The sequence below is a fragment of the Bufo gargarizans genome, chromosome 2, assembly GCF_014858855.1.
Source record: "Bufo gargarizans isolate SCDJY-AF-19 chromosome 2, ASM1485885v1, whole genome shotgun sequence".
NCBI lineage: Eukaryota > Metazoa > Chordata > Amphibia > Anura > Bufonidae > Bufo > Bufo gargarizans.
This window is the reverse complement of record NC_058081.1, coordinates 242,490,776-242,510,902: the sequence shown is the minus strand read 5'-3', so window position 1 is coordinate 242,510,902 and position 20,127 is coordinate 242,490,776. Positions and strand designations below refer to the sequence as shown.

Sequence of the window (20,127 nt, the reverse complement as noted above, 5' to 3'; positions counted from 1 at the left end):
TTTTTCCCATTGACTTTGACAGGGAAAATTTTCAAATCGCTCCCAGTCGCACAGATTTGAAACTAAAGTCACCAAACTTGGGTCACTTAGTCATGGGGTCAACCTGAAAATTTCTGTCACATTTTGGGGACATTAAAAAGTGGGCGGAGCTACAAACAACCAATCAGATTTTCCCTATTGTCTTCAATGAGAACATTTTAAATTGCTGCCATTTCAACATTGTTAATGGCAGGGTTGTTAAACTTAATATATTCGGTTAATAGGTGACTAGAATTCAAATGTTTTAAAGTGGGCGGAGTCTACAGCGGCCAATCAAATTTCAGCTATATGTTTTAAATGGAAAATTTAAAAATGCCGCTGCTCTTAGACTGTTAATGGCAGGGTTCTGAAACTTGGCACAGTTGGTCACTGGAGGACTGTGCCAATGTATATCTCATTTTGGGGGACGCTAAAAAGTGGGCGGAGCCACAAACAACCAATCAGATTTTCCCTATTGACTTCAATAAGAAACCTTTAAACAGCTGTCATTCTCACAGCACCCAAACTCGGCAGGGTGGGTCAGTGTGAGACAAAGGTCAAAATTTAGAAAAGTGGGCGGAGTCTACACTCCACCCAGTTACTCCGCCCACTCCAGTTGTAAGCTACTGGTGGAGGCAAGAACACATCACACAATTTCCCCAGAAATTGTACCTTTTCTAGTTATTATTATTATTATTATAGCCAAATTTGCCACCCTAACTCCTCCCACAGTTTTTACACTACATAGACAAAAATTTACCAAAACGTGCAGATTGTACCCGATCGGATTGCTATTACTTTGTGGAGCGATCCCACCCCCGGGGCCCCCGTGGCGGGCCCCGGAAGCCCCCTTTTTTCCCATAGACTTTGACAGGGTAAATTTTCAAATCGCTCCCACTCGCCAGGCTTTGACGCTAAAGTCACCAAACTTGGGTCACTTAGTCATGGAGTCAACCCGAAAATTTTGGGCACATTTCGGGGACCCCAAAAAGTGGGCGGGGCCATACAGAACCAATCAAAATCTCCCCATTGACTTTAATGAGAACTTCAAATTGCTACTCCTCCCACATTTTTAGGAGTACAAATTCCAGACTTTGCAGACTTGGTCGGCACCCACCCGAGTACCTTGCTTTTGCTTTGTTACCCGATCCCACCCTCCGGGCCCCTGGGACAGGGCCCCCAAAATCCATGTTTTTCCCATTGACTTTGACAGGGACAATTTTCAAATCGCTCCAAGTCGCACAGATTTTAAACTAAAGTCACCAAACTTGGGTCACTTAGTCATGGGGTCAACCTGAAAATTTCTGTCACATTTTGGGGGACATTAAAAAGTGGGCGGAGCTACAAACCACCAATCAGATTTTCCCTATTGACTTCAATGAGAAACTTTTAAATTGCTGTCATTCTCACAGTATTTAAGCCAGAATACCCAAACTAGGCACCGTAGGTCATTGGGTGACTGGGGTCAAAAAAAATTAAAAAGTGGGCGGGGTCTACAACGGCCAATCAAATTTCAGCCATTTGTTTAAATGGGAAAAATTCAAACTGCCGCTGCTCTTAGACTTTTAATGGCAGGGTTCCCGAAACTTGGCACAGTTGGTCACTGGAGGACTGTGCCAATGTATATCTCATTTTGGGGATGCTAAAAAGTGGGCGGAGCCACAAACAACCAATCAGATTTTCCCTATTGACTTCAATAAGAAACCTTTAAACAGCTGTCATTCTCACAGCACCCAAACTCGGCAGGGTGGGTCAGTGTGAGACAAAGGTCAAAATTTATAAAAGTGGGCGGAGTCTACACTCCACCCAGTTACTCCGCCCACTCCAGTTGTAAGCTACTGGTGGAGGCAAGAACACATCACACAATTTCCCCAGAAATTGTACCTTTTCTAGTTCTTCTTATTCTTATTATAGCCAAATTTGCCACCCTAACTCCTCCCACAGTTTTTACACTACATAGACAAAAATTTACCAAAACGTGCAGATTGTTCCCGATCGGATTGCTATTACTTTGTGGAGCGATCCCACCCCCGGGGCCCCCGTGGCGGGCCCCGGAAGCCCCCTTTTTTCCCATAGACTTTGACAGGGTAAATTTTCAAATCGCTCCCACTCGCCAGGCTTTGATGCTAAAGTCACCAAACTTGGGTCACTTAGTCATGGAGTCAACCCGAAAATTTTGGGCACATTTCGGGGACCCCAAAAAGTGGGCGGGGCCACACAGAACCAATCAAAATTTCCCCATTGACTATAATGAGACTTTCAAATTGCTACTCCTCCCACATTTTTAGGAGTACAAAACTACAAACTTTGCAGACTTGGTCGGCACCCACCCGAGTACCTTGCTTGTGCTTTGTTACCCGATCCCACCCTCCGGGCCCCTGGGACAGGGCCCCCAAAATCCACGTTTTTCCCATTGACTTTGACAGGGAAAATTTTCAAATCGCTCCCAGTCGCACAGATTTGAAACTAAAGTCACCAAACTTGGGTCACTTAGTCATGGGGTCAACCTGAAAATTTCTGTCACATTTTGGGGACATTAAAAAGTGGGCGGAGCTACAAACAACCAATCAGATTTTCCCTATTGTCTTCAATGAGAACATTTTAAATTGCTGCCATTTCAACATTGTTAATGGCAGGGTTGTTAAACTTAATATATTCGGTTAATAGGTGACTAGAATTCAAATGTTTTAAAGTGGGCGGAGTCTACAGCGGCCAATCAAATTTCAGCTATATGTTTTAAATGGAAAATTTAAAAATGCCGCTGCTCTTAGACTGTTAATGGCAGGGTTCTGAAACTTGGCACAGTTGGTCACTGGAGGACTGTGCCAATGTATATCTCATTTTGGGGGACGCTAAAAAGTGGGCGGAGCCACAAACAACCAATCAGATTTTCCCTATTGACTTCAATAAGAAACCTTTAAACAGCTGTCATTCTCACAGCACCCAAACTCGGCAGGGTGGGTCAGTGTGAGACAAAGGTCAAAATTTAGAAAAGTGGGCGGAGTCTACACTCCACCCAGTTACTCCGCCCACTCCAGTTGTAAGCTACTGGTGGAGGCAAGAACACATCACACAATTTCCCCAGAAATTGTACCTTTTCTAGTTTGAGTATGCTGTGATGTAGCATGGACATGCTACGATTTTTGGCTGTGCAATGTGTGTCCAACCAAATTTTCTGTGCCAGCCTTTTCTGTAAGTTGCTATTGTACACAGATTTAATATGAACATACTGTAAATGAAGTCTCATTGCCACCTCCAGACATTTGTCAGTACATCATGAGTGTGAAAGTACATCTGTATTGCGAGCAAATACTGCATGGCATATGTAGCAAGTATTCTGAATGTCTGCAAGCACAATAGTAATGTCTCTAATTTCTCTTTCTATAAGAAATGAAAAATCGTTAATTGCCTCTAATCCTCATCCGTCTTTTATGAGTAATCACAGTGCTGCATGCATAGAAAGGCATTTTCTAACTTGTGTTATATTTCATTATTTGCTTTCATTGGTTCTACACTAGAATAAGGTAAGTGTGTATTCTTTGTCTTCCTTTTATGTACACAAAGCTATAATAACAGGACAACACTTAAATATAGGAAGGGTTAGTAAATACTACTCCTTATAGTACAGGACTTTGCAATATAATTTTTCTAAATCATTTTATTAGGGTATTTTGCTTTAGAAACCCTTCCACGAACAGCATCGAATTAGTTAGTAGGAGACAGAGCCTCATGCTCTACTGATTAGGCTACCATTTTCAGTGTGGGAGCTAGGGCCTTATGTTTGTACAGAACTTGCTCCTGTACTGAAGATGGTAGTGAAGGAAGCAAAGCAGAGCTCATAAATGTCCTCAGTGGGCCAATGACATAATATCAGCACCACCACAGGGAGGACTGCCAGAGCTTCTGTCCTGGATAAGCAGGTGATTGGAGAGGCGACTATATATTTTTTTTGTTTTGTTTTTTTATAACATTTTCTGCAGAATTTTTCCCAAAGACTAGCATCTTTTAAATACTATGCATATGGTTGTGTACCACAAGGAGCAAACTAAACGTGGATTTATATAGCAGAAATATAGAAGATTGATGGAAGAAAATGACCAAGTGGTCCGTCAAGTCTGCCTTTATAGTATTTAATTTGTATTGTTATCTTAGGATAGATGCAGAATATCCCAGGCATGTGGAACTTCACTACCTGTTCCAAACATCTATTACTCTTTCAATCTTTTGACCTTATACTGTATATAACCCTTACATAATATTAGATTATTCAGTGTAAACTAGACATTCATTTTTTTATAAAAGATGCTTACGCCAAATTGAGACATTAGACACAGGGAACACAAGTGAACACAATATTTAAATTATTACTGCATTTATTAGATGAACAAAGTTACTTAACGCCCACATGAATAACTGCCCTTAAAGTTAAAAGTTTACCACTTTTGTAGCAATAATTGCAATAAGGCATTCCTATAACTTCCTTGCATGCTGCTGATGAGAAATTAGTAATCTCTGTAGAACTGGCTTTAGTACGGTTACACCTATTTCTGCTACAGCTGCAGGACTATCTTTAAAGCGGTATTCCTTTTATGTCAAGTTATTCCCTATCCACATGATGGAAAATAACTAATAGATTGGTGGTGGGCACTTGTTTACTTGTTCATCGGGTGAAAATATCACTTGAATTATCAGCGATCTGCTGTTCAGAAACAATAAACGTTCATAGAGGGAGGAGTGATCAGGGAGATGAGAGATTGCTTGAGACATATACCCAAGGTGATTGATGTATGCAAATGCAGTTTTCACCTCCTGTACCCAGCAGGCAATTATCGGGTACAATTTTCACACTCTGGCACTTGCAATAAAATTGGTGACTTTTCTATGTCATTTTTGCTATAATAAATGACCCCCAATGGCTTTCACTATGGTTGTCTTAAAAGGGTTGTCCACATTGGAGGGCCTTTCAGCTAGACCACTTCTGCATTTTGCCAAACCTATGACGGGAAGCATACTTAACTGCTCTGTCACTGGATTCTGGCTCCTTCCACTAGTCCCACTCTCCAACATCCAGTTTGATGGGGATCACGTGTGCTGCTGCAGCCAATGACAGCACTATAGATGTGTTCCCTATGCATCACATGACACATGGTGGCTGCCCAAAATGTTCTGTAATGGTTCTGAGACTGATATATTTTCCAGACTCTTTGATTTTGGCATGGTCTTCTTGAAGAAACTTTGCGAAAACTACCCTGTCTATAAGTGTATCATTTCTTTTTAGCTAAAGTGTATGTTTTATTATCAAAATGCAATAGGGTGTCATTGAAGCACTGTCATAAAGTACATCGCAGGACAGTAGAGATGATGAACTCATGCTTGGACTCCAACAGGGTTCAGATACTCTTTCCATATGCTGATCTCAAACTGCTTTGCATTTGATTTATATTGTTACTGGTTAAAGGGTTTTCTGAGAGTTTATAACTGATGACCTATCCGCAGGATAGATCATCAGTATCTGATTGGTGGGGGTCTGATACCTGACACGCCCGCTGACTAGCTGTTTGAGAAGGCAACGGCGCTTGCAGTAGCACCGCAGCCTTCTTTCACTCACGTGGCCTAGGTGCAGCTCAGCCCCATTCAAGTGAATGGGGCTGATCACCACACCAAGCACAGTCACTATACAATGTACAGTGCTGTGCTTAGTAAGCTGCAAGAAGGCTGTGGTGCTCACAGGAGCACCTGTGCCTTCTCAAACAGCTGATCAGTGGGGGTCCCGATGTTGGACCCTCACCAATTAGATACTTATGACCTATCCTGAGGATAGGTCATCAGTTATAATGTTTTGGAAAACCATTTTACAATGTACAGTTTATAAGATCTATGAAATGCTATAAAAAAAGAGGACTTTAACTACTTCATGACCACCCATAGACTATAAATGTCCTATGGGTGGTTGTTTATCTCTGAACGTCCATTCAGAGATGACAGCTGCACGCTAATCATGCAGCTGCCTAGCGGGGGGCCTGCTGTCAGTGACAGCAGGGCACCCCAGAGAGAAGTCTTCCCTGCTTTCTAGATCGCTGTCTTCCACAGACCTCAATCAGCCCTGCACTGAGGCTGTACAGCGCTGTATTATGCTGTACAGCCTCTCTGGGGGGTGTATTTCCCCTGTAACTGGGGCTACTATGTATGTCAGCCCCAGTTACAGGAGAAATCAATAGTGAAAAAAAAAGTTAAGTTAAATGTCCCCCAGAGGTCTTGTATGACCTTATGGGGGACACAAAGTGTAAAATAAAAAAAATAAAGTGTTTTATTAAAAAAAGGTTTCACATAAAAAAAATCCCCAATTAAGTAATAAAAAAATAGAAAAAAATAAATAAAATAAACATATTTCGTATTGCTGCATCCGTGATGGCCGGATCTATACATATATCAAATGATCCACCTGGTCCGATAAACACCATAAAAAAACAAACAAAAAAAAACTGTAAAAAAAAAACAAATTTTTGTCATCTTACATAAAAATTGCAACACCAAGTGATAAAAAAGGCATATGCCTCCAAAAATAGTACCAATCAAACCATCACCTCATCCCGCATAAAATGAGACCCTACCTAAGAAAATTGATTATTTTATTTTTTTATAAGTCAAAAAACAAAGAAAACTATGACTCTCAGACAATGGAGACACAAAATTATTATTTTTTGCTTCAAAACTGCTATTATTGTGTTAAAGTGAAATAAATAAAAAAGTTGACATATTAGGTATTGCCGCGTCCGTAACAACCTGCTCTATAAAAATATCACATGACCTAACACCTCAGGTGAACACAGTAAAAAAATGTAAAAAATAAAAACAGTGCCAAAATGTTGCTATTTTTTGTCACCTAACATCACGTAAAGTGCAACACCAATTGATCAAAAAGGTGTATGCCCCTCAACATATCAATCAAACTGTCACCTCATCCCACAAAAAATGAGATCCTAACTAAGACAATCGGTCAAAAAAATAAAAATAAAAAATGGCTCTCAGACTATGGAGACACTAAAACATCATTTTTTTTGTTTTCAAAAAAGCTATTATTGTGTAAAACTTAAATAAATAAGAAAAAGTATACATATTAGGTATTGCCACGTCCATAACTATCTTTTCTATAAAAATTTCACATGACCTAACCCCTCAGATGAACTGTGATAAACAACCAATTTTTTGGTCACCTTGCCCCATATAACGAATGATCAAAAAATCATATGTATCCAAAAATGGTATCAATAAAAACATCAATTGTTCCTACAAAAAACGAGCCCCTGCACAAGACCATTGGCAGAAAAATTAAAAAAATATGGCGTTCAGATAATGGAGACACAAAAACTATCTTTTTCTAAAATGCTTTATTATGTAAAACTTAAACAAAGTAAAGTAGACATATTTGATATCATTGTGTCTGTAACAACCTGTTCTATAAAAATAGCACATGATCTACCCTGTCAGATGAATGTTATAAAAAATAAAAACAGTGCAAAAACAGTGCACCTTATCCCCGAGTTTCCAAAATAGGGGCACTTTTTGGGAGTTTCTATTGTAAGGGTGCATCATGGGGGCTTCAAATGGGACATGACATCTAAAAACCAGTTCAGCAAAATCTGCCTTCCAAAAACCATATACTGCTCCTTTTCTTCTGCACCAAGCCCTGTGCCCTTACATCAATTTTACGACCACGTGTGGGGTGTTTCTGTAAAGCACAGAATCAGGATAATAAATATTGTTTTGTTTGGCTGTTAACCCTCGTTGTGTTAAAAAATGGATTAAAATGGAAAATCTGCCCAAAAAGTGAAATCTAGAAATTTGATCTCCTTTTACGTTAATTCTTGTGGAACAACTAAAGGGTTAAAAAAGTTTGTAAAATCAGTTATGAGTAACTTGAGGGGTATAGTTTCTACAATGGGGTCATTTATGGGGGGTTTCCACTATGTAAGCCTCACAAAGAGACTTCAGACCTGAACTGGTCCTTAAAAAGTGGGTTTTGAAAATGTTATAAACAAAATGTAAGAATTGCTTCTAAAATTCTAAGCCTTCTAATGTCCTAAAAAAATACATTTACATTTACAAAATGATGAAAAAATAAAGTAGGTATATGGGGAATATTAAGTAATACATATTTTATGAGATATCACTTTCTGTTTTAAAAAGAAAAGAAATATAAATTTTGAAAATTGCTAATTTTTCAACATTTTTGGTAAATTTGGGATTTTTTCATGAATAAAGGTGAAATATATTGATTCAAATTTATGACTATCATAAAGTACAATGTGTCACGAGAAAACAATCTCAGAGTGGCTTGGATAAATAAGTGTTCCAAAATCTATTACCACATAAAGTGACATGTTAGATTTGCAAAATTAAGCCTGGTCAGGAAGGGGGTAAATGGCCCGGTCTAGAAGTGGTTAATGGACAGAGGTTTTGATGTTTTGTTGAAAAAATTCAGAATATGTATTAAAGTGTCATATAGCAGGAAATATTATGTTGAGAGGATTTATTGGTATGTGTAAATGGTTTAGGTGAAATAATTACCATAATTGGAACTTCATAATGTAAAGTGAATTTTTTTAATGTTGAAATATTATTGAAAAAAAGACAATATATAGTCATTTGGCCTTGAAACAAGAAGGAATGATAATACTCAGAAGAGCCTGTATAAATGAGTATTCAAGAGATTTACATAGAAAATATTTCTGTAAGCTCAACTTTAGTAATATATCCTTGTAGTCAGTGCTTCAGAAGACTGATGGCTGCCATTTACTGCAGCCTGCACTGTAGCTTGTTAAAGTATTCAGGAAAAAAGAATGCTATAAATTAACATGCAGGACGGATAAAGTGTGATATGCTCTAGGCCTCCCTGACAATCTGCATTGGTGCTATACAGTGGGATGCGAAAGTTTAGGCAACCTTGTTAATCGTCATGATTTTCCTGTATAAATCGTTGGTTGTTACGATAAAAAATGTCAGTTAAATATATCATATAGGAGACACACACAGTGATATTTGAGAAGTGAAATGAAGTTTATTGGATTTACAGAAAGCGTGCTATAATTGTTTAAACAAAATTAGGCAGGTGCATAAATTTGGGCACCACAAAAAAGAAATGAAATCAATATTTAGTAGATCCTCCTTTTGCAGAAATTATAGCCTTTAAATGCTTCCTGTAGGTTCCAATGAGAGTCTGGATTCTGGTTGAAGGTATTTTGGACCATTTCTCTTTACAAAACATCTTTAGTTCATTAATGTTTGATGTTTCCGAGCATGGACAGCTCTCTTTAAGTCACCACAAATTTTCAATTATATTCAGGTCTGGGGACTGAGATGGCCATTCCAGAACATTGTACTTGTTCCTCTGCATAAATGCCTTAGTGGATTTTGAGCAGTGTTTAGGGTCGTTGTATTGTTGAAAGATCCAGCCCCGGCTCAGCTTCAGCTTGGTCACTGATTCCTGGACATTGGTCTCCAGAATCTGCTGATACTGCGTGGAATCCATGCGTTCCTCAACTTTGACAAGATTCCCAGTCCCTGCACTGGCCACACAGCCCCACAGCATGATGGAACCATCGCCATATTTTACTGTAGGTAGCAGGTGTTTTTCTTGGAATGCTGTGTTCTTTTTCCTCCATGCATAACGCCCCTTGTTATGGCCAAATAACTCAATTTTAGTTTCATCAGTCCACAGCACCTTAATTCCAAAATGAAGCTGGCTTGCCCCAATGTGCTTCAGCCCACCTCAAGCGGCACTTTTTGTGCTGTGGGCGGTGAAAAGGCTTCCTCTGCATCACTCTCGCATACAGCATCTCCTTGTGTAAAGTGCACCGAATGGTTAAACGATGCACAGTGACTCCATCTGCAGCAAGATGATGTTGTAGGTCTTCGGTGCTGGTCTGTGGGTTGACTCTGACTATTCTCACCATTCGTCGCTTCTATCTATCCGAGGTTTTTCTTGGTCTGCCACTTCGAACCTTAACTTGAACTGAGCCTGTGGTCTTCCATTTCCTCAATATGTTCCTAACTGTGGAAACAGACTCTGAGACAGCTTTCTGTATCCTTCCCCTAAACCATGATAGTGAACAATCTTTGTCTTTAGGTCATTTGAGAGTTGCTACTCTTCAGAGAAAATTAAAAGAGGAGGGAAACTTACAATTGACCCCCTTAAATACTCTCTCATATTTGGATTCACCTGTGTAAGTAGGTCAGGGGTCACTGAGCTTACCAAGCCAATTTGAGTTCCAATAATTAGTTCTAAAGGTTTTGGAATCAATAAAATGACAACAGTGCCCAAATGTATGCACCTGCCTAATTTTGTTTAAACAATTATAGCACACTTTCTGTAAATCCAATAAACTTCATTTCACTTCTCAAATATCACTGTGTGTGTCTCCTATATGATATATTTAACTGACATTTTTTATCGTAACAACCAACGATTTATACAGGAAAATCATGACGATTAACAAGGTTGCCCAAATATTCGCAACTCATTGTAACTACCGTTATATAGACCATATGACTGCTGCAACAAATTACTGGCCACGGCAGTGTCCTGCCATATACCGTGGAGGCCAGTGATTGGCTGCTGCAGTCACGGCAGATATACAGATCGGGTGAACTAGTGAGTATAGGATCTTTTGTTTTATTTAGCATTTCTTACTTTTGGTCCATTTTTTAAATTTTTTTTTTTTTATATATCTCTTTATTTCCATCATCTCAACAAGAATAGAAAAAATTTCAACATGATAAAAAATTACATTTTTAGTATATCCAAAAACATACCAATTTTTCCTATACATAAACATATATCTTCATTCCCCATTTACCCACCCAACACCCTTATGGTAGGGGGGAGAGGGAGACGCAAAAAAAGAAAAAAAAAAAACTCTATCTATCTATCTAGCCCTAAAGCAACCAGTTCTTCCATAGTACATCAACACTTTTTACTTTTCTAGCATGGCCCTCCATCGCTCGTTCTTCTTTAATCAGGTTATCCACTGCTTTTCTCCACTGTTCCACTGTTGGAGGGTCCGCCCCTACCCATTTCTTAAGTATAAGGAGTCTGGCTTGAAATAACACCTTACTCAAGACCATTCGTGTATCTCTATTTAACCTCAGATGTTCGGTTGCCCCCAAAATACAAATCATGGGATCTTCTGATATTTGAACCTTCAAGGTTAGGTATACAGTGTCCGTTATTTCTGTCCAATACTTGAACAGTCTTGGGCATCTCCAAAAACAATGTATTAAATCAGCATTCTCTCCCCCGCATTTTGTACAATTATCAGAAATTCTAACACCCATTCTTTTCAATATCTGTGGGGATCGATGGAGCCTATGAACTACAAAGAATTGTGAGATCTTATGTGAGCCCCTATTAGAGACTACTGCATAACTTTTTAAAGCGTCATTCCATTTTTCTTCCGTAAAAGATTGAAGTTCGTTTTCCCATTTTTTCCTGGCAGGAATTGTAACCCGTTTCTTTTTTCCCTTCATCAATATCCTATATCTTTTAGCCGTTGCTCCTCCTCTTTCACCCGCATTAATGAAGTTATACAGTGTATCAGATCTTTCCATCTAATATTTATCCTCTTGCAGAACTGTATGCAAAGCGTCCCTAAGCTGGAAATATTTATATATATCTTTTTGCGGTATACCAAACTCTCTAACCATTGCATTGAAGTCTTTCAATTTACCCTGCTCAAATATCTGGTTTATATGTTTCACCCCATTTTTTTCCCAGTCTATATACACCTTAATCCCCTGCAGTTCCTTAAGATGCACATTTTTCCAAATAGGTGTGTAGTGCAAAAATCCTTTAATCTCTAATATTTTTTTAATTTCCACCCATATGTATTCTAGTAGATTTAAAATTCTATTTCCAGTATTATTTCTACCAAGTATACCCGATTCCAACACCTCTAAATAATTCCATTCTTCTTTCCAGCCCAATCTATTTAATACCTGCCTACCCACTCAACCATTTAAACTAACTTTTATATGACCATATTGTGCAATTAAGTAATACAGGAGCCAATTCGGAACAGCTAGTTCACCTTCGCTCAATGGGAGCTGAATTATCTCTCTCTTTATTCTGGGGATCATACCTTTCCAGAGAAAATCTCCCATTAAGCTATCAAATAGTCTAAAAGTACCCTGCGGCAATCTAACTGGGGGGTTTTGAAGGACATAGAGTATTTTAGGGAAGAAAACCATTTTTATTAAATTTACACGGCCCTGTATTGACATCGGTAGTCTTCGCCAGATATGTATTTTGGCCCTAAGTTCTTTTATAAGGGGGAGTACATTTAATTTTTCATATTCCCCAACATTTCCAGAGATTTGTATCCCTAAATATTTAAAGTTTTCCTGTTTACCAAGCACCTGCACCTTTAGAGCCACCTGTGGTTGTGTATCTCCCAACATCATCATGTGTGATTTCCCCCAATTAATATTTAGTCCTGAAAAAAAACCAAACCTATCTATTATATCTATAACTCTATTGAACTGATCCCCAATATTGTGCATAAATAAGAGAATATCATCTGCATACATTAACAGTTTTTCCTCCCCACCCTCATAGTGAAAACCTTTAATCTCCCTATCACTTCTTATTATACATGCCAAAGGTTCAATCGCAATAGCAAATAATAGTGGAGAGAGAGGGCATCGCTGCCTAGTGCCCCGATATGGGGCAAGGGGCAGGGACAAGCTCCCGTCCACCATCACTCTGGCCCTAGGATTGTAATATATTAACTGTACCTACCTTATAAATCCGTTCCCTATACCGAATCTTTTTAGTACTATCCATAAATATTCCCATTCAATACAGTCAAATGCCTTTTGGGCGTCCAGTGAAAGTACCACTTTTTCCCCCGCTTCTAATCTATTGGCTTCAATATTTATAAACAACCTTCTTATATTTGAATATATCGTTCTTCCAGGTATAAAACCAGTTTGATCTTCATTAATTACACCTTTAATCACTTTTGATAACCTATCGGCCAAAATTTTTGCTAAAATTTTGACATCCGTATTTAAGAGCGATATTGGCCTATATGATCCAGGGTCTAATTGTTCTTTACCCTTTTTTGGGATTAGTGTAATAATTGCCTTTTTCATAGAATCTGGTAGATCCCCAATTTTTTGGGCCTCATCCAATGTTATTTTTAATTCAGGTACTAACACCTGGGAGAAAGTTTTATATACTTCAAAAGGTAGCCCATCACATCCTGGTGCTTTTTCAGGTTTTACCCGTCCCAGAACCTCGTTTATTTCCACCATTGATATTTATTTTTCTAAAAATTCTTTTTGGGCATGCGATATCTCTCTGAGGGGAATCTGATCTAGGTATAGCTCTAAATCTTGTATTGAGTAATGTATCTCAATACAAGATTCCAGGAACACTTCTTTAATTCCTTCTGGTGTGTTAGTTATTGTACCCCTTTTATCTTTAATCGCCCCTATCCAAGATGTCCCTCTTTGGTTTCTCACTATGCTTGCCAGAAGTTTACCAACTTTTTCTCCCTCTGAGGCTAACCGAATCCCTTGGAAAAGTAATTCTTTCCTGCTTCTATCCATTTGATATAGCTTTAACTTTTCCTGTTCTTCCTCCCATATTTTCTTATTCTGTTCAGTAGGGTATTTTGCACATGTTATTCCTGCTTCTTGAACTTTTTTTTTCCAATACGGTCCCCCTTTCCCTAGTGTTTTTTTTTCCAGTAGCTCACTTTTTTGAAAAGCAGTCCTCTCAAATATGCTTTAGCAGTGTCCCAAACGATTAACCTGCTCACGGAATGGTTATTCTCCCTAAAAAAGATTTTTAATTCTTCAGTTATACTCTCTTTATCTGAAATCATTGATAGCCAATGGGGGTTAAACTTAAACAGAGGTAAATTCTTCTTTTTATTCAATTCTAGTTCCATTACCACCGCATTATGATCTGATAAGGCCATGGGCAAGTACTTTATTTTAATCCTATTATAGGACATTAAATTTTTATTTCCCAGGACCATATCTATTCTAGACCAAGTTTGATGTGTTTTTGAATAGCAGGAATACATGGTTTCATCCGGGTTCTGAAAACGCCAAACATCAACCCAATTAAATTCGTGGGCTAGTTTATAAAAATCTACATTTTGAGTTCTTCCCCCTCCGCTAGACGTTCTATCCCTGAGTGGATCCATTACCGCATTATAGTCTCCTATCGCTATCATTATAGATTCCTGTCTATTCAGCATAAATCTATACAATTGATACAAAACATCTGACTTGTATGGTGGAGGGATATATATATTTGCAATTACCATCTTAACCCCTTCTATATTACGATATAGAAAGAGGTATCTACCATAGTCATCAGCCTCACATACCAGACACTCCGATTTAATTTTATTATGGATCAAAATTGAGACCCCTCTTGAGTAAGTAGTATATACAGAATGGTAACTTTCCCCTATCCATTTTTTCTCCAACCATCTCAGAGATTCCTTATCTAAATGTGTCTCCTGTAGGCAAATGATGGCTGGCAGGAACCTCTTCATCCACTCAAGGATAGCATATCTCTTTATTTTCTCACGTAAACCTCTAACATTCAGTGAAACGATCCTAACCATCTAGCAGAGAGGGAAGAAAAAAAAAGAAGAAAAAAAAAAAAGAAAAAATGATGGTGAACAATCTTTGTCTTCAGGTCATTTGAGAGTTGTTTTGAGACCCCCATGTTGCTACTCTTCAGAGAAAATTAAAAGAGGAGGGAAACTTACAATTGACCCCCTTAAATACTCTCTCATATTTGGATTCACCTGTGTATGTAGGTCAGGGGTCACTGAGCTTACCAAGCCAATTTGAGTTCCAATAATTAGTTCTAAAGGTTTTGGAATCAATAAAATGACAACAGTGCCCAAATGTATGCACCTGCCTAATTTTGTTTAAACAATTATAGCACATTTTCTGTAAATCCAATAAACTTCATTTCACTTCTCAAATATCACTGTGTGTGTCTCCTATATGATATATTTAACTGACATTTTTTATCGTAACAACCAACGATTTATACAGGAAAATCATGACGATTAACAAGGTTACCCAAACTTTTGCATCCCATTGTAACTACCATTATATAGACCATATGACTGCTGCAACAAATTACTGGCCACGGCAGTATCCTGCCATATACCGTGGAGGCCAGTGATTGGCTGCTGCGGTCACGGCAGATATACAGGCTAGAGCGGGTGAACTAGTGAGTATAGGATCTTTTGTTTTATTTTGCATTTCTTACTTTTGGTCCATTTTTTTAATTATCTTTACATTTTACATGGACGTTTTAAGGCAGCTGTAAATTGTTCTTCAACTTGTTTTGCTTTTCATCATTGCACAACATAAATGACACTGACTGACTAACAAATATCTATGTAAACCTAGTTACACCTGTTTGTACTGAGCACCTTTTCATTACTTTATTTTATTAATTCTTTTTGCAGCACTCGCAAACAAAATTACATGATGAATTTTTCACGGCAACATGGGCTCAGGCATTTCTACAACAGACGAAGAAGGGCTCTGAGACGCTACCCATGAAGAAGTGAAATATGTAAAGTTCCTGCCATCATGTGAAGTGTTTGATTTTCATTGTGTCCAATCGCAACACTGCGTCAAGAATCAAACCATTCCTGCAGTTGGCTTAAATAACTAAGAACCTCCTTTAAGACTGGCCATACTCCACTTTTCGCACTGTGAACTAATGAGAAGCAACTTATTTTCTCATCGGTAAATGTTATAATGTTGATGTGTATGTGAAAGTATGTGATTTTTGTACCAGTTTAATTGGCAGTATTTCAGTTAAGCAATATAATCTGTTTAACATGGAAATCATCATTAAGCACAAAGACTTGTTGGAACATATGAAAAAAGCTCAGTATTTAACGAAATGTTGACACTTAGATATAACGTGCACTGTATTTCATCTATGTATCATATTTTATAAAGTTAAATTATCATATTTTTGTCCTCTATGTATGTACTCCCTTCAGATATGACGTGCTGACATCTGTAACAATCAAATACAGTACAATGTTCTGTGTGATTTATGTGCCAATGAATGTACATTGATATCAAACCTGTAACTACAGCTATACAGTAAAAGTTTCATTTATGGCAACATACATCTGATGAAGTTATAGCTGAAATGTTAATAAGAATATGTGATCTTGAAAGTTTCCCTCTCAGAATTGTGATTTTATCCTCAACAGATGGCACAGCATTTTATTACTGGCAGTAACAGTGTTTTTAGTTTTAAAGGCCAATGAACCCACCAGTACCTGCATAGTGGTGTCCGTGGCATTAGAGTGGTTTGTAGCCTGTGGTTGTGTTCTTTGTTTTCCATTTTAATACTGTATGTCCCTACTGCAGTCTTATGTATCTTCTGCTACTATAACTACCACCAGCAACAGTAACATGGCCACGATCATCATGTATATTACACGATAATCAACATTTTACAGTTTTCCAGTCAAAATATAAATATAAGCAATGTTTAAAATGGCTGTTATAGGCAGGTGTGCTATACCAGAGAGAGAATACAGTTGTTTGTGTTCTGATCTGTTGTCAGTTTTATAATATGTCCACATTAATCACTGGATAACCACCCCAAATGCCTAAAAAACTTTTACAGATTTTCCATAAAGTTGCAATCGTTACCATGTGCCCTTTTGTTTCATTTCCCTTAATTTGTATATACCATGACTCAATTGAGCATATTGATAGAAAATATTGTTCTATGTTCTGTTCATGTTAATACAGAAATAAACTGTTCTGAATGTTTGTTCCTTTGGCAGTGTGTACTTTATTTAAACCCCGGTCTGTAAAGCGAGAAGAACCCTGGTCCTGGAGGACATATTCTGAAGTGTATGGAGTATGCCCATCCTCAGAGCTGCATGCAAGCACAGTGCTTTCCTGTGTGACCCTCAACAGGAGGAGATATAGAGTGACCCTTATTCATGTATGAAGACTAGGGGTTAATTCACATGACCATAAGAAAACGGCTGTATTGCATCCAGAAGACAAAAAAAAAAAAAGTATTCATGCATATGAGTTCTATCATGTTCAACATGTTGTATTGCATCAGTTTGTCCATATTACATCTGTTCTAGCTTGGTATTATGTCAGCAAAAATTGACCCAAAACAATCCTTTATGATCTAATACAGATAGTTTGGTTATTTTGTCAGGCATATTGCTTCTTGAAGGAACTAGTCATACACACCCCACATGGTATCAGTATGAACTAGTATCACCCTGTGATCGCCCTCACACAGCTTCGTAAACATAAATATAAAAAAAGCTATGGAGGTCAAAATATGGCAATGCAAATAAAATTATAATTTAATAAGTATTAAAAACACATGAAAAACTATAACAATGTGCTATCACTGTGTTTATAATGACCTACAGAATGAGGTTATCATGTCAGTTTTACCAAATAGAGAACTCCGTAAAACCAAAACCCATAAAACTATGGCAGGATTGCCAATTCAAATCCAAGATTTTTTTTTTCAGCTTCCCACTAAATTACATGCTATATTAAATTGTGCCATTAAAAACGAGCCCTCATATGGCTATGTGAATGGAAATATAGAAAGAAGTATGTGAATTAGAAAATACTCAGATTTATTGATTAAAATGTCACAATAGAATAAAACAATTAATAACATACACTATTAAAATATGAATAACATATAAAATCAAACTGGTCGACCATGTGTAAACGGTTATTCTAAGCTGAATGTACCTGCACTCGTCAGATCGCAGAATATAAGCAGCTTAAGGCTTGGCAAGTACCAGCTTGGGAGACTGGTTGGGAATCCCTTGTTCCGTTGACTCAACCCAAGGTGGTTGATCAATGTTCCCACCGTACAGTTTTGACGCATTAGACGAAACTGCACGGAAGATGCAAAATTTGAGGAAGAAGCTAGGAAAATGAAATCTCATTTTGAGGACAAACAATATCCTACAGGAATAATTAATGAAGCCCTAGCCACTGTGAGACAACTAGACAGACAAGAATTTTTCAAAGAAAAAACACAGCTGCAGACAGAGGATACATTCTTAAATATAAGACTGGTTCTTCCCTTCAATAATAATTATAAGAGGATCCAAAAAATGATTAGGTCACATTGGCCATATTTACTTAGTGACAAAACAATAGGTCACCTCTTGCCACATGCACCAAAAATAACTTTCACTAGAGCCCCCAATTTGGGTCTAAAAGTAGCTCCATCAGTGCCAAATAAAATCCACAAAAACAACACTAAGTTCTTTCATGAAGATGAAGGGATTTTCTAAATGTGGAAGGTGCATAGGACGTAAACTTAGCAATACACCACGGAAAACCCTGGCGGTCCGCTCAACCCAGAATAAATATGTATGGGAAATTGACGATTGTATTTCTTGTAACACATCAGGGGTTATTTATTTGATCCAATGCCCCTGCAATCGTCAATATATAGGCTGGACAAAACAACCCCTAAAAACAAGAATTAGGGAACATATCTCCAACATTAAGAAAGGGTATGACAAACATTCACTGTCAAAACATTACAAAGATATGCATAACAGCAATCCGGATAACCTAAAATGTATTGGTTTGGAGAAAATTGACCAACATTGGAGAGGGGGTGACCTTATTCACAAAATGTCCAGAGCAGAGTCCAGACAGATTTATGAGTTCGGATCCTTATTACCATTCGGACTGAACTCTGATATGGAGCTGTTCGGGTTTATCTAACAGGTTGGGGCCCCATCCCCGATGTCGGGTCCCAAGTCTGGCCGTTGATCGGCGCTGGGACCCGCCCTCTGGTTTGGGACCCTCACCTAAACCGACCTTCTCCATGTCTATCTTACAACTCTGCCAGTGACTTATATTTATTTCATTGGATCCTGATTTTATATTGCATTATATGTTGTTTAGAGTGATAGCACACTCCATTTTTAATTTTTATTCTTTTATGAGCTTTTAATTACACATACAGCTATATCGCAACTAATAGAATAAGAATTTAATAAAAACGCATCAACCTGAAAAAAAACACAACAAAAACGCAATATAACCGCATCATGGCGTAAATCACCTATTGATACTCCGATTCCGGACTACACAACTGGGACTTATATAATACCCTATAAGTGCTTAAAAAGGAGGAGGTTAGGAGTGCCCGATATCACCACTGAGGAAGGGACTGGAAGTGTCCCGAAACGCATCTGGGCTATCAGACACTCTGCTGAAACCTCCATAAGAAGGACTTTTTGCATGGCCATGCGATAAAAAGGAATCTCTAAAAACTGCAACCTTGTGACAATTCAACTGCCCTAAAATATCTGAGTGAACACAGAGACCGGACGGAAGTCCCACTCGTAACATCGCGAGATTGGGCTTGATTGTCAGAGCCTGCAAGCAGTGAGGACGAGAGCGTGGTCTCCAGCTCACCTCTCACAACGGATGAAAGCACAGATCCTGAAATACAGCATTATAGGAGATAAGACTCCTTATCCCTCAGGAAGGACTATCTCCCATATAGAGGTACAAGTCCAGCTGCTACTATAAAGTATATCTAATACAGCTAACGGCCAGAGTATTTGACACGGTTTAAGGCACACTGGTTGATGTGTTTTTTTCTAAATATTAGAGCAAGGACTTTGAACGTATAAGCGTGCACGATCGCGCAGGGCTCCATCAGGTGTCCCCCCTTTTCACAATATTATTGATACCATGTTCAAGCCCCCTATGGGGAATTAATATAAGTGTAAAAAAGTTACAAAAAAGTTCTTAAAAATATAAATAAAAATTCAAAACACCCATTACACACAGTGTAATGGAAAAAAATCTAAAATGTCAATTTGTTAGTTTTTTTCATTGCTTTACCTCCCAAATAAATTTAATAAAAAATGATTTAAAAGTCATACAGTACATCCCCAAAATAGTATCAATAAAACCTAAAGATCGTCTTGCAAAAAATGAACCCTCACTCAGTTCCATAGATAAGACAAACTTAAAAAAAAGTCAGAATAGGCAGATGCAAAGAAAAAA

At 38.1% G+C, this 20,127-nt stretch overlaps 1 protein-coding gene and 1 pseudogene across 2 annotated transcripts in view; both read left to right on the top strand.

Moving 5' to 3' along the window:
* Positions 1-16,867, top strand: part of RELN (reelin) — a 716,958-nt gene extending 700,091 nt beyond the window's left edge. For both annotated transcript variants that reach the window (XM_044280166.1, XM_044280165.1), the window contains exon 64: positions 15,528-16,867. In XM_044280166.1, the coding sequence (XP_044136101.1) occupies positions 15,528-15,624 (97 nt within the window). In that variant the 3' untranslated portion in view covers positions 15,625-16,867. The remainder of the gene's footprint in view (positions 1-15,527) is intronic.
* Positions 16,868-17,804: 937 nt separating this feature from the next.
* On the top strand, positions 17,805-17,923 carry LOC122929915 (annotated as a pseudogene).
* The last annotated feature ends 2,204 nt before the right edge of the window (positions 17,924-20,127 follow it).